Source organism: Muntiacus reevesi, chromosome 3 (genome assembly GCF_963930625.1).
Source record: "Muntiacus reevesi chromosome 3, mMunRee1.1, whole genome shotgun sequence".
Lineage (NCBI taxonomy): Eukaryota > Metazoa > Chordata > Mammalia > Artiodactyla > Cervidae > Muntiacus > Muntiacus reevesi.
In genome coordinates this window covers 100,169,301-100,184,580 of record NC_089251.1, presented here as the reverse complement: position 1 = coordinate 100,184,580, position 15,280 = coordinate 100,169,301, and the positions used below count along the sequence as shown (strand labels likewise).

General features: G+C 51.0%; 1 protein-coding gene across 5 annotated transcripts in view; it reads right to left on the bottom strand.

Annotated features, from left to right (window-relative positions):
• Window positions 1-13,102, bottom strand: part of BCL2L11 (BCL2 like 11) — a 48,029-nt gene extending 34,927 nt beyond the window's left edge. Inside the window, exons 1-3 of one of the 5 annotated variants that reach the window (XM_065929834.1) lie at window positions 12,851-13,102; window positions 10,074-10,210; window positions 9,819-9,908 (exon numbers count right to left, since the gene is read on the bottom strand). In XM_065929834.1, the coding sequence (XP_065785906.1) occupies window positions 9,819-9,908; window positions 10,074-10,197 (214 nt within the window). In that variant the 5' untranslated portion in view covers window positions 10,198-10,210; window positions 12,851-13,102. Of the gene's footprint in view, window positions 1-9,818; window positions 10,211-11,111; window positions 11,394-12,850 lie in introns of those variants that run through there. The other 4 variants (XM_065929830.1, XM_065929835.1, XM_065929831.1 and 1 more) reach the window with 4 other exon arrangements.
• Between the last annotated feature and the right edge of the window lie 2,178 nt (window positions 13,103-15,280).

Sequence of the window (15,280 nt, the reverse complement as noted above, 5' to 3'; positions counted from 1 at the left end):
GACTGCAGCCCGCCAGGCTACTCTGTCCCCAGCTGTCTCCTGGAGGTCGCTGACCCTCCACCCTGAGTAAGCAGCACGGAAGCCGTAACAGACTGGGCGAGTCGCCACTACACATGCGCGCGTGCACACAGCCCCCACCTCCACCTAACGCTGATGAGCAATGAGACAGAACAAGTCAGAGTGAGTCACCCTTACCTCTGGTAGGCGGAGGGCTAGCGGGAAGCTGAACCTGCCCAGCCCCTGGCAGCAGTAAGACTGAAGGAGGTGGCAGCAAACAGGAATGGTAACCCACTGGCCCCCCATCCCAGCCTTAAGAGTCAGCAGGGCCCGGTGGGTCACCAGGTCTCCACACCTACCCAGCATGAAGGGGGGTTTACACCTGGCATCAATGAGGGGGAACCAGGCGTGGGAGGCAGGGCTGGGCTCGCCCTCCTTCAGCCCCACACTGGGGCACACAGGGAGCAGAGAGGAGCTGAGCCCCGGCCCCCCTCCTGCGGAAACAAGGCCTACAAGCCAGTCCTCCACCCCCCCCCCCACGTGTCAGCAGGGCTGGGGAAGCAGAGCATCTGCCCCCGGGGGCTCCGTGTAGCCCCACAGTCAGTGCAAGCCCAAGGAGGGGTCTGAACGTCCACTCCCCACCCCCGGCAGGAGCAGGCAAAAGTTCAGAACTGAAAAATACATTTAGAGTAAAAAAGCACTGGATAGAACCAATAATAAGAGTGGAAGTGACAGATGAGAGAATTGGCTGACACGAGGCTGATCAACAGAATTTCATCAGAAGAGAGAGTGTACATGATGAAAGATGAACAGCATCTCAGGGACCTGTGAGACCCCAACAAAACACTAATATTCTCCTACAGGAGTCCCAAAAGAGGCAGGAATGGACTGGGAAAGTATCCAAAAACGTAACAGCTAAAAACTTCCCAAACTTGGCACAAAACATCAAATCACAGATTTAAGAAGCTGAGTGAATCTCAAAAGAGATAAACCTAAAAAATCCAAGCCACATTAAATTTCTAGAAGCTAAACACAAGGAAAACCCCCAGAAGTAGCCAGACAGAAATGATGCATTACTTATAGGAAAACAACTCGAATGACAAAGGATTTCTCACCCACAACCATGAAGGTCAGGAGGAAGTGACATGTTTTTCAAGCACTAAAAAAAAAAAAAACAAAAAAACCAACAACCATCAACCACAAATTCTATATCCAGTGAAGATATCCTCTGGGGTGGAGGGGAAATAGATTCTCAGACGAAAGAGAACTAACGATTGTTGCTAGCAGGCCTGTCATTGAAGAATGATAAAAGAAGCCCTCTAAATAGGAAGGAAATGATAGCAGTCTTGGGACTTCAGAAAGAACATTAGGAAGGGGAAAAAATGGAGGTACATATAATAAAGCAGCCAACTTTTCAGGAGTTTCTTAAGTTATATTTGATGGTCAAAGCAAAAACAATAATCATAATAGTGTCATCTGACATAGTACCCAGCAAATATGGAAGAAATATTTTAAAACATTTAAAAATCAGGGCAGAGACTTCCCTGGTGGTCCAGTGGTTATCAATCTGCTTTCCAATGCAGGGACATGGATTCAATCCCTAGTTAGGGAACTAAGATCTCACATGCTGTGGGGCAATTCAGCCCTCATATCACAACTACGGACCCCACGAGATCTGGAGCTTGTGTATCACAACTAGAGAAGCCTGTGCACCTCAACAAAAAGTCCCACATGCTGCAACAAAAACCCAACACACTCAGAATAAAATTGAAAAAATTTAAAGAAATAATAAAATAAAATTAAAAACAGGGCAGGATAAAGGGACCTAAAAGGAAGAAGGAAGGTGCTTATGCTGAGCTGAAGTCATAAAACAGTGTTATCACTGAGAGTGGTAGACCAGAGTAAGTTACAAGTTACACATGTATAGTGTAACACCAGAGCAAATACAACGGCTTCCCCAACGGCTCAGTGGCAAAGAATCACCTGCAATGCAGGAGACTGGGGTTCCATTTCTGGGTCAGGAAGATCCCCTGGAGGAGGAAACAGCAACTGATGCCAGGATTCTTGCCTTAAGAATCCCACAGACAGAGGAGCCTGGCGGGCTGCAGTCCATGGGGTCGCAAAGAGTCAGACACTGAAGTCAGACACGGAAGCGCGCACACAACTGAGCACTCAGAGCAATATATGTAAGACGACCACCAAGAAAACCAAAACGAAACAAGGCGGAATTGTAGAGTGTTCAGTCCTCAGTAAGACTGAAAAAAAGAACCACCAAACACAGAGGAAACAGGAGACAGCCAACTGGCAGACTCAGGCTCGGACAGATCAGCAATCACCTTAAACGCAAATGGTCTTAACGCACAGCTGCAGAGACAGCAGAAAACACAGCATCATCTGAAGATACGCTGCATTCAAAAAAAACCTTACTGCAGATAAAACACTGCTAATATTTTTTACAAAAAGCAGGGTGGCTATACTAATGAAGTAGACTTCACAGCCATGATGAAAGGATCAATCTAACAGGAAGACATAATTCAAAATGTGCACACACCTAACAGTACCTTGCAGTATACGGAAGAAAATCTGACAGATACGAAAGGAGAAATAGACAAAGTCACACATCCACTATTATAGTTGGGGACTTCAACACTGCACTCTGAGCAACTGACAGAACAACTAGACAGAAAATCAGAAAAGATACAGAAGAACCAACACCACCACCACCGACTGCTAAGAGCAAATGCACAAGCATGTAACCACACACCATTCACAACAGCAGAAGATACATGCCCCAGCTCACAAGCACTCATGGTCATTCCCCAAAACAGACCGTATCTTGACCCATAAAACAAATCCCAACAAACTTAAAAGAATTGAATTCATTCAGAGTATGTTCTCTGACCATACTGGAATCATACAAGAGAACAACAGAAAGACAAGACAATCTTTAAGCACTTGGAAATGAAACAACACATGTCTAAAGTCTAGGATCAGAGGGTCAAAAGAAATAACACAGAAGTCAATGAAAATGAAAACAGAATATATCAAAACCTGTGGGAAGCAGGGAAGAAGAGAAATTTATGACACTAAATGCCCGCAGTAGGAAAGAGGAAAGGGACGCTGCTCTAAGTTCCTATCCTCAAGAAGTTAGCAAAAACAAAAACAGCAGAATGATAAAGCAACACAATCGAAGACAGGAAAACAATAGAGAAAAGTAAATGAGACAAAAGGCTGGTTTAAAAAAAACAAAACTGACAAACTCTAGAAAGACTGATAGAAGATTAAAAATAAAGAAAATACAAGTGGGTGCACGATCTGTTGTGATAGCCCATTTCATTCCTGATATTGGTAACTTATAGTTTGCTAAACCAGGACTGAGACTAAAAAAATTTTGGAAAATTGCACACTCTGGCAAACTGTTTGGCAGTTTCTTAAAAAAAACTAAACTACCATCTGATCCAGCGATTGCACTTCTGGACATTTACCCCAGAGAAATGATGAAGACTCACGTTCTCACAAAAACCTGTACAGGAGCGGTTCTGCTGCCTTGGTGAACGACCATCTCGTAGGAGGGTAGACAGAAACAAATAAATGCGAAAAAATACTCAATATCATTAACACTACAGTGAGCTGTCACTATGCACATGTCAGGTAGTGGCCAGTCTGACAGCAAGGCAGTAACTTAAAAATGAAGGCCTGTGCCCATGGCCTTCAACTGAAAGCTGCCCAAAGATGTACCAGGAGGCAAAATGCAATGTCCAGTGTGAGCTGGCAAATGCCCCCCAAGGTCCAGCTATGCCAGGTCCCTGCCAGAACCTGCCAACAACCCAAATGTCCTTCAACAGGTCAACAGGGAAACTGAGGTACATGCAATACACACAGCGTCCTGGGTGGGTCTCAATGGTTTTATGCTGAGTGAAAAGAGCCAAGTTCAAAGAGTCACTTACGGTATGACTCTATTTTGAGAGCATACTTGAAAGGACAGAAGTATAGACATGCCACACAGACTGAAGGCTGTTAGGGGTTAGGGAGCAGGAGGAAGGTGGCTGTGACTATGAAAATGTGCCAGAGAAGCCAAGGGATGGAATTCTTCTGGATCCCGACCGCCCTGGTGCTCACACACACCTACACATCTGATGAAAGGGCACAGAGCATACTCGCATGCACACAGAGTCCACAGGAAACTGCAGAAATTTCAATAGGGCAGTGGGATTCTAAAATGTCATGTGCTGGCTATGATGTTGTGGTTGTGTTAGCTCCTCAGCCATGTCCAACTCTTTGCAACCCCATGGACTGTGGCCCGCCAGACTCCTCTGTCCATGGGATTCTCCAAGCAAGAATACTTAAGTGGGTTGCCATTTCCTTCTTCAGGAGATCTTCCTGACCAAAGGATCAAACGCACGTCTCCTGCATTGCAGGCAGATTCCTTACCGTCTGAGCCACCGGGGAAGTCACTGTGCTATTTAAACGAGATGCTGCCACTGCGGTAAATTGGGTAAAGGACACCTAGGACCTCTGTTATTTCTTACAACTGCATGTCAATCTATTTTTATCTCAAAATAAAGATTTTGGTTTTTTCATAGATGCAACTTAAAAGTGTCTAGAAGGCTGTAACTTTCTAAATTGTTAGGAACCAGTGAAGAAGATATTCCCTCTCTTTCATCACTTTCTGCCCCCACACAGGACATAGTAACACAAACTACTTGTTTCTCTTGGGGTCCAAAAGAGTGACCCTGGGGTTTGAAGGCTAGAACGAAGTCTTCAGCAAAGAAGACTATCATCAGAATTTGTGGGCAGACTTATGGTGCCCAACAAACCAAATCACTCCACCTTCCACCTTCTCAAAACCTTCATGTACCACAGAGTTTAAAGAGGTAAAACAAAACCGATATTTACATTTGCCTAGACAGTAGATCTGACAAAGGTCATTTGATGTTTAAGACGCTTACAAGATTAGAGTAATTACTTTCACTCATCTTAGTCAACAAAAGTAACCAAAGGAATAAGTTCCATGGAAATGAGGTGCTTTGAAAGGAAGAATCAGGTCTGGTTGCTAACACACCAAGCTGGGGCCAGCTCCCTCATCTACAAGGCCAACCCATCCCAACCCATTCTGTTACAGCAGAAAGCTAGCCACAGATCTAATCTGACTTTTTTCTAGTAGCACCACTTAAAGAGGTAAAAAGAAACTGGTAAGATTAATATTTAAAAATACTTAATTTAATGCCCAACAAATAAATGAAAAGATGTTCAACATGACTAACCATTAGGGAGCTGCGAATCTAAACCACAAGGAGTTATCACCTGACTCCTGTTAAAATGGCTATTATCAAAAAAAGGTAACAAATGCTGGTTGAGGATGTAGAGAAAAGCAATACTGATGGTGGGAATGTAAATCAGTGCAGTCACTGTGGAAAATAGTATGGAGGTTCCTTAAAAAACTACAAATAGATCTACTGTAGGACCCAGCCATCCCACTTTTGGGTATGTATCTGAAAGAATGGAAAGTAAGATCTCAGACAGACATATGCACATCCATCTTCACAGCAGTATTATTCACAACAGCCAAGAGATGAAAGCAACCCAGTGTTCACCAACAGATGAATGGATAAAGAAAACGTGGTTTATACATACAATGGAATCTGATTCAGTCTCAAAAAGGAAGGAAATCTGGTTCATGGATTACAGTGTGGATGACTCCTCAGGACATTATGCTAAATGAGATAAGCCAGTCAGAAAAAGTCAAATACTGTGTAACTCCACTCACATGAGGTACCTAATCAGAGCCACCAAAAATCACAGAGAAGGTAGAACGGTGGCTGCCAAGGGAGAGAGAAACGGGGAGGTGTTTTAACGGCTACCAAATTTCAGTTGTGCATGACAAGAAAGCTCTAAGAACTGGCTACACAGCAATGTGAAGATACTCAACATGACTAAAAGTAGTCTTAGAAATAGTTAAGATGGTATGCTTTATGTTTATTACGATAAAAAAATATATAATTTAACTCAATATATTCAAAACATCTCAGCATACAATTCATGTGAATAAGACTGAGGCATTTTACCTTCTTTTTTAGATGCTGAACCTACAGATCCCAGGCAGCGCGGACACTGAGCGCATCTCTCGGTCTGCACCAGGCCCACTGCAGCTGCTCTCCTCCCGCCGCTTCCCCGCTGGGCCTGCTGGGCTCCACCACACCTATCACTCCCACGGAGTGACACGGGACAGCTGGATCTACATAACAAAACCTCTTTCTAACAGGTATGGGCAGGATCATCTTCCTGCAAAGGCTTTTGGGAAATCTTATTTGTCCCTGGTCAGCTCTATGGAAAGGCAAAGCTTGAATGACTCTGAACATCCTCTAAGCACCTTCTCCTCCTCTCCAGGCCGCATCAGGGCCTTCAGGATGTCACGTCCCTGCTCAGAGAGCTCACAGTTTAAAAGAGGGGCCAGTTCCCAGCTATAAGCATCGCAGGCACAAGATGCTAAGGGATGGACTTAAAGAACAACTCAACTGACTCCCACCAGTGGATTCTAATGCACCAGGAACAAGTATAACATATAAGTCATTTACCAAAAAAAGTACGGGAGCTGTTGATAACTAGCATTCACCTATACTCAACCTTTCCAAGTGCTGATCTGAAACTGCTTCGACTTGTCTTCAAAGCACGAGCCTGTACAGAATTTAGTGCACATCTGAATTAAACACATCCATGGCATAAGCACACTCTCCAAAAAAGGCACTCTGCAAATCAACACCTCTGTTGGTGATTCTGATGAGAATACACAGCTCACTAATTTAAGATAGCACTGGCCAAGTCAATCCTCCCAGGGGGTAAAGAGAATAAAATTTGGTAAAAGTGAAAAAACTGTCTTACAAACATTTTTTGAACATATCTTCAGAAAAATTAAGGACCAGGAGGACAACAGAAAGACATTTCTAGCTCAAACATCTGTTGTATATCCTAGACAAGACTTTACTTTCTCAGGACAAAACCGCAACATACAGGCTCTCCACCCCGAGTCACTCAGCAGAAAGTTGTTCATCGGCCAGAGGAAGCCCTAAGGAAGGACCTCTTTCTAACCTCCCATTTGTGCTGTGCTGGTTGAAGCCAGTCATAATGACCTCTTTGTGAAAAATGTACTTTGCAACAAGTTATCAAAAGCTTCATTGAACATCTTAATGGGTATGGCTGAGCAAGGAGTACTACTCATGGCCATGCTGAAAGAACACAAGTTGATCAACTCATGGTATTGAAGTGGTCCCCAGGCACTGAAGTATTTTAAGAATAGCCAGGAAAAAAAGCTACAGACTATGCAAGATGCAATTTTTATTCTTTAACACTCTCACATCTTAACCCTCTCCCCCCATCAGTAATTCACTCCCATCCCAATAAATCTCCCAAGAACTTAATACTGAAAACTTAACTTGGTGCATTAACTTCAGACAAACTCCTCCAAACTTATCATTTAATCCTATGCATTAACCTCTAAGTTATCATACCAAACTATGGGAATGCAGTTAATACTATAAAATTACACCTCAGGATCCATTACTTTATACTTCACAGGTAAAACCATAACTTCGCTTAATAATTTAGATTGCGATCTCGCTAAAGCTCTACATCTGTCATCTCAAGTAACGGTGCTTACCTTATAATTAGCTTGCTAAACATCACCAGAAAAAGCACTCATGCCCATCCCTACTTAAAAACACAAAACTACCGCACCCACTATTCCTGGTTGAAGGAGGAATATTCCAGGCAATGAGACGCCATTTCCATGCATTAAGCTACCTGGAGAAACTGATACAAAGGTCTGCAGGGGGAAACTATAATAGCTTCTGAAGGATCCTTCAAAAAAAAAAAAGGCATGGGGTTTTTTAATATCCACAAGCTTCCCTGGTGGCCCAGATGGTAAAGGATCTGTCTACAATCCAGGAAACCTGGGTTCCATCCCTGGGTCAGGAAGATCCCCTAGAGAAGGGAATGCCTCTTACTCCAGTATTCTTGCCTGGAGAACTCCATGGACAGAGGAGCCTGGCAGGGCTACAGTCCACGGGGTCACCAAGAGTCAGACACGACTGAGCAACTAACACTTTTCACATTTTCATCTAAACACGAACACTGTAAAACCCCATTAACTCATTTAGTAACTCATTTACCTATAGATGCTACTATAGTCAAGAGCATTTTCAAGGGCAGAAAAACATATGCAAACACCAAGACCTTCTAAGGCCGAAATGAACTCGGGAATAGCAATATCTACAATAGTAAAACTTCCAGCCCCTTCCCCTAAGGAAGGGGTCCTAATAAAGCACCCTCAGCATTCAGCAGGAGGTGAGCAGCCAACACGAACAGCTGCTGGTGCTTCTGTCACGTGTCTGTCACCCAGGTGGGCCCGACTTCTGAGGTTCTTTCTAATTTTGCAACACGAGGACAGACCAGCACGGCTTATCCCACTGAAGGTTATAAAGACAGAGCTCTACGGTATTTGCAAAACTAAGATTTGCCATTGTGGTCCAGCAGTCACATGTCTACCCTGATGATTTCATTTTAATTAGCTTTTGACATGGTGTCACCTATGTTTTAAACAGAACCTATGCTGGATTTCTTAATCCTTAATGCTGCCAACTTACTTGTATCTCAACACAGAAGAGCTAATCTGGATAAATGATAAGTGAGACTCTGGTGAATCCTAGTCAAGATAAGAACCTTTTCCACTACTGAAGAACAGTGATTTGAACCAACCCATGTACCCGCTGATTAGGGTGGCTAGAACTGCATATACTCAAAGTCACATGCTGGAAGCTCAACTGGTCAAATCAAGCCCACAGATGTTTCTATGTGGCTTGTACAGTGCTTTCAAAGTTCTAAATGAGTTGCACCGTTCAGATTACAGACATCAAGCTCTGCATTCTCAGATTATCTGGCCCTACAGGAAAACCTCCAAGGGATCTTCCTCACCCAGTTATCAAACCTGGGTCTCCTGCATTGCAGGCAGATTCTTAACCATCTGAGCCACCAGGGAAGCCCCTTCACATAGGAAAAGCTACCAGCAAGAGAGCACACAGCCTCACAGCTACACCTGGGGGCGCCCCAACGGACAAGGGCAAATGCTCTTCAAGCTGTCACGCACTCCTTCCCTCTGTCAAGGCCCTCACCAAAGGGGCTGCCAGATTTTTCTGGGCATCGTGCTTGCCACTCCTTCAGACTCTAAAACTGGCTTTAACCCCTGAAATAAAATCCCACAATCAATCCTGTTAGTACTATGTCCAAACCCCTAACCCCTAGCAAACAAAAGAAGTCTAAAGAGGAATCTTAAGTAGAAAACAAACGATTTTCATGGTTCTATGGTGGGAAGGCAGATATGAACTAGTTCATCTTTATAAAAATGTCATTTTCTAAAATACTTAACTTCTCTCCTTTCTTTCTCCACAGTTTTGGTTAGGTTATTACGCTATCTGCTGTAACTGACTGCGGAGTCCCCTTCAAATAGAATGTCATTAATGAGTACATCTTACAGGTGAGGACAACATGCCACAGTTAAGATGCTTTACGAGAGCACCATGGGGTATGATACATACTCCCCAACGGGCTGATACATGGACATCAACCCACCACTGCCACGAAACTTAGCAACATGTTGGTTGTTTCTATGTTGGTTGGATGTTTTACTTGACATGTGCTCCATTCCCAACAGAACATGAAACAAATCAGTAAAAGGAGTCTAAACAGGGGCTGCTCTACATGCTCCACACACCCATGGACTGATACTCAAGCACCCACACATGCACAGTCGCCTCCCCGGTATCGCTTACCCATTGCACTGAGATAATGGTTGAAGGCCTGGCAAGGAGGGCTTGGGGTCTGTGTGGATTTGTCACAACTCATGGGTGCCGGGCTCCTGTCTGTGTCAAAAGAGAAATACCCACTGGAGGATCGAGACAGCAAGGAGGATCTTCTCACGAAGATGAAGAGCGGGGATCTGGTAGCGAAAGGGCCAGGGCTGGCCGGTGGGGCCAGCGGGCCCTGCGGGCTGCCTTGGGGGCAGCGGTCCCCTTCTTCAGGATTACCTTGCCGCTCTGTCTGTAAAGAGGTGGGGGCCCCCGGTCTGAGCTGGGGAGGCCTCTCGGCAGGCTGCAATTGTCCACCTTCTCTGTCACACTCAGAACTTACATCGGAAGGTTGCTTTGCCATTTGGTCTTTTTTTCTGCAAGGAAAATTAAAACTAGGGTTATCTGAAGCAAACTAACAATTACAACGAATACCTAAATGGGGAAACTTTCACCTCTTCATGACAAATTCTTAGAATTAACACCCAATACTTTAACATTGTTAAAGTCATCACTAATAGAGTAGTTCTCCATAGGATCTTCCAAAATAATAGAAGTAACCTTAAAAATAAAGGTATCATTATTTTGGGGGGGGGTAAGGTGGGGAGAGGGACTAAACTTCCTGCCACCAAACAAAACAGCACCAAAGTCAATTACTCCTGGAACTGGTGCTGTAACACACACACACGTTTTAAAAGAGGCTGCTTGTTTGAGGTCTATTGACAAGTGTTCTTTGCCCAGGGCCCACTAGAATAAGTCAGAAACTCCCCGCGGGCTCTGATTTCCCCGGATCAGATACAACACTGGAGCCCGGGAGCGGGCGCAGATGCAGCGATTGCAGGCGGCTGGCCGCGTTCCCCGCTCCGGCCCCATTGTTCTGCCGAAAGTGCTGAGGACAGCAAGTCTGGGGAAGGTTTGGCAAGGGCCGTCAGTCGTAGTAAGTGCGTCACAATAGAGTTTGTAACTCAGCGCTGCTCGGCTCGGCTCCGGCTCTCCACCCGCCCGCAGTCCCTCCCGCTCCTGCCCCGCGCGCCCCTCCTCCCGCGGCGAGCGGCGGGCGGGGGCGCGGGCAGCGCGCCACACCGAGCCCGACAGAACTTCTCCGAGGTACACCGCGCTGTTGGGTGCACACCTCCGAATGGGAGGGAGGTCCCCGAGCCGGCTCCTGGAGACCCCAGACAAATCCACAAGTAACTCCTCACGCTGAGCGGCATCGGGGCGCGCGGCTCCCGCACCCCCAAAGCCCTCCCTTCCTAAGGCAATTAGGCCGAAACTCACGTCCGCCCCTTCCCTTCCGAGTCGCGTCCGAGCCCGGGCCCCGCGGCGCCCAGCCCGCGCCCTTCGCCGACCTGGAACCCCCCGACAGTCCACACGAAGGCTGCGCGGGAAACAAAGCCCGAGACTCGCGCTCTGAGCTCCCCCGGCAGCGCAGAGCTTGCAAATCGCCGTCCGCCCGCCGCCGCCGCGCTCCGCCGGGCAGCCGAGGGCTCCGCGCGCCTCGCCTGTGGCCCGCGCTGCCCCGGCCGCAGCAGCCGGGAACATCCTCCGCCTCCTCCCGCTCCTCCCCTCGCGCACTGCGCCCGCCGCCGCCGGCACCGCCGACCTCCCCGCGCCGCCGGCGCCGGGTGCCCGCGCTCCCAATTGGCCCTCGCGCGGTCGCTCGGATCCGCAGCCAATCGGTGGCGACGGTGGGGGCGGCGCCTGCCCAACAGGCCGCCGAAGGCGAGGCGATTGTTGACAAACTCGCCTCCGAACGCGGCTCGGGCCCTGACTGCGGCGGGAGCGGCGGTGGCGGCGGCGGCGGAGGTTTCCCGGGCCTCTGGGCCCGGGGCTGCCCAGCCAACCCTGCCCCGCCCCTCCGTCAGTCCTGGCGCCGCGCCCGCCTCTGCAGCTCCCGCCGCCCCCAAGAGCCGGTCACCTGGAGACAAAACAGGACCCGCAGGGCCGGCCCCCGACTCCAGCCCCGGCCGCCGACCCCAGTCCAGGCCCGCTAGGGCGGGCACCCTAAAGGCCACCCCTCCCCAGCCGCAGCCCCCATTCTCCTCCGACTTCCTCCCTCTTTCTCCCCACGCGCCACGGGACACGCACCAAATGGCCACCGACGCGCACATCCGCAACCACCGCCAAGAAATATATCCACACCCCCATCGCCGGGGTCCAGCGGGCATTCCACTACCTACGCCAACCCCGAGTAACAGGCCCCCGAGGGCATGGTACAGCCAGCCAGCCAGCCAGCACTGCGAGTGGATCGAGCGGCGCTTGGGCACACCCGAATCACTAAGAGGGTCGGGCCCCACGGACCGGGCCGGTTCTACAACTAGCGGCTCGTCCACCGCGTGCCCCCGGCGGTCGGAGGAGGCCCTCTTGTCTCTCGCTGTGTTTGTGGATCTTGCGTCTGGCATCGTCCGCAGAGCGCCCGCAGACGGGGCAGGGCCCCCAGACACGTCCCAGAGAGAGGACGAACGCAGCAGCAGCCCAGAACTTCGGCCTGAATGAGTAAAAAGAAAAGCCGAGTCCCGTCAGTTTAATCACCGTCGCTGTTCCGTAAATCCTTCACAACGGGCCCGCGCCCCCCCCCCAAAAAAAAAAGCCGAGACGCGCGACCGGCTGGTATCTCGCGGCCGCTACTTCGGGCCCGTCGGAGCTGGCGGGCGGGCGAGACTTTACGGCCGGGCTCTCAGCCTGGCCCGGCGCGGCTGCCCCCAGCTCCCCAAGCCAGTGTGGGGCGCACGCGCCGCCTCACCCAGTCGGCACGGAGAGGTTTCGCCATCCCGGGGCGCCGCATCCCCGCCCGAGCCGTTAAGTGCTCGCAGCCTCGGTGCAAACGACCCTCCCCTGCCTGCGGCGCGAACTCGACCCGCACCAGTGACCGACTCCCACCGGACAACACGCGGGACGAGGACGCGCGCCTCTAACCGCACGTGCGCGGGAAGCGGGCTGGAGGTGGCGCCGTGCTGACTCCAACGCCAATCTTCCATCCGTACCCGGCCTGCTCCCCGGGACTCGAAAGTATTTACCTTGCGTTTCTCAGTTCGTGAATTAGGGTCAGACATTGGGGGGACGAGGGCCAGGGGAACGGCACCGAGGCGGTGGCACCGGCTGCGGCGGCGGCGGCGGCGGCGACGGCGAGAGAGAGGCGAACCCAAGCAGCCTGAAACGGTGCTGGCCACAGAGGGCAGGGCGCGCAGGGCGGCTGTGAGAATCCGGGGACCGCGGCGGCGACTGCGGCGAAGTGGGACCGAGCGCTCCTGCAAGATCGAGACCTGGCGGCTGCGCGGAGCGAAGTGAAACCTGCGCGACTCTACTGCCCAGCTCAGGCTGGCGGCCCCAGGTCCGGGCCCAATCACCGTGGGCTCCGCCCCCGCTAAGTCCCGCCCGGCGCGCGGGCTGGAAAGCCCCGCCCCCGCGGCGCCGCGGCCGCCGGCGCGTGCAGGCTCGGACAGGTAAAGGAGGGGGCGTCCCCGCCGACTTCCCCGCTGCGCGCGCCGTCGGCCCTGCCCCTGCCGGGCGTGTTTACCGGAGAGACTTGGGCTAAGGACTGCTCTGCGTTCCCCCATCCCCCATCCCAAAGTACACTCTTTCCTCCCTACACCCCCCGCAATTCACTGGTGGCCGAGGCGTGCGAGTGGAACAGAGGGGGCGCTCCGGGCACACTCTGAGCCAGGTCGGGCCTCTGCCGCCCGCGGAGAGCCTCAAGAGGCGCCCCTGAGCCTTGGCTCTGCCTCGGGAGTTCCCTTCTGACCCGTCCTGGGGCAGGCGCCGAGACTGGGTGGGTCCTCGGGAACGCGCAGGTCCAAGGGTGAAAGGGGTGTCTCTTAGTTCTCCTCCCTTCCAGATGAGGGGGCTCCGCGTTGGACCCCCATCTGCCGACTGCTTACCTTCCTCTCTCTCGCCTAACGCGGTACTCTTAGGCGCCCTCTCTAAAGCCACCCCCAGCTGCCTCCAGCTTTTCTCCCGCGCCAAACCTCGGGTAAGAGGTAAAGCCTGTAATGGGGAGATGAGAAAAGGACCCAGGGCGATCCCCGGATGCGTTTTTCCGCAGCCCCGCTGCGAGGCTGGGAGTGAACTCTGAGCAGGTGAAATAGGGAAATGAAAAAATCTTTTAAAATCCTTTTAAGAAAAAAGGACTGGGAAGAGTCGTGGCCTCCAGATGGGAGACAGGATGGTGCCTTCACTTGGTTGGGTCCTCGAGAACTGTTGGGCTCTCAGAGAACCGTCCAGGAATGGTCCCTTGGCGTGTTAAGGTCAGAGAAGGCAGCGCGAGGGCCTCGGAGGGCTCGTAGAGAGCAGCAGGGAGAGCGCAATATACCCCACCCTTCCTCCCTGCGGGTCCCCGTCCCTTTGTCCTTAAGAGTCCGAAGCCCCACTCCCACTCCTTCCCCGGGAGACCAGAGTCTCTGAACGCCGTGGTCCGCACGCCTACGGCCCTTTCAATGCGCATCCTACATCTCTACCTTCCGAGACGCCCGCAGCCGGAGTAATGGAGGGCAAATAGGTTAGGAGATGGAACATCCCGCCGCGGGAGATTACAGACTCAATTTAGGGGCCTCCCTAACCCGAACCCCAGAAGAGTGCCTCGGTGCAGAGAAGCAAGTCAGCAAGGAATGATCCCGCCGTCTGGCCACCTTGGTCAGTTTTTATGTTTTATAAGCAAGTGCGGAACATTAACAGCACATTCCCAGGTTTGTTTTCTCAGCGCAACCTCCCATGAGTCCTGAGAGAGGTGAAGGAGGCCGAGGGACGCGCGCCGGGCTCCACCCCGGGATTTCGCTGCAGGAGGGAAAGGACGCGCGCGGGTGCCCGCAGCTTGAAACTGCCATCGGTGGCTACAGGTGGCGGCCGCAGGCAAAGTCTGAGCCTTAACCTTCTATCACGGCACTCGGGGAAAAGAGACCAACCTTCCGTGCCCGCGAGGAGCCCCAAACCCGCCGCGCGCCCGAATGCTCCGCGCTCTCCGTGGGGTTGGACGATGAAGACGGGGACCGGAAAAGAACCACACAGAAGAAACCCTGATGGTTGTTTTTTGCTTCTCTGCAGCTCCGCCGCCCCCGCGTCGTCTGCTCTGGTGACCCTGTGAACACTTAAAAAAAAAAAAAAAGAAAAAAAGGAGTCGGAGAAAGCAGCCGGCTATATGCTCTTATTTGGGCCACAAGCAGGCGGTCGGCTCGGAGGTGGCAGTCCGCGCAACCCAGACTGTGCTGAGGAGCTTCGACCAAGGGCCTGGCGTCGGGTGACGGCGTACCCTTGACGCCCTCTCCCGCAGAGCCCCAGCCTAGGGGAGGGCGGGTAGGTGTGAGGTCTTGACTCCTGTCCTGGATGTTGCCCTTGCGGACAGAAGCAGAGCGGTGTCCCCTTCTGCCTCCTCCGCGAGATGGGGAGAGGGAAAACGGAGGGCATATACTGAAAGCAAGAGTGAAGTCGGGCGACATCTATGGCCCTCCCTGGAA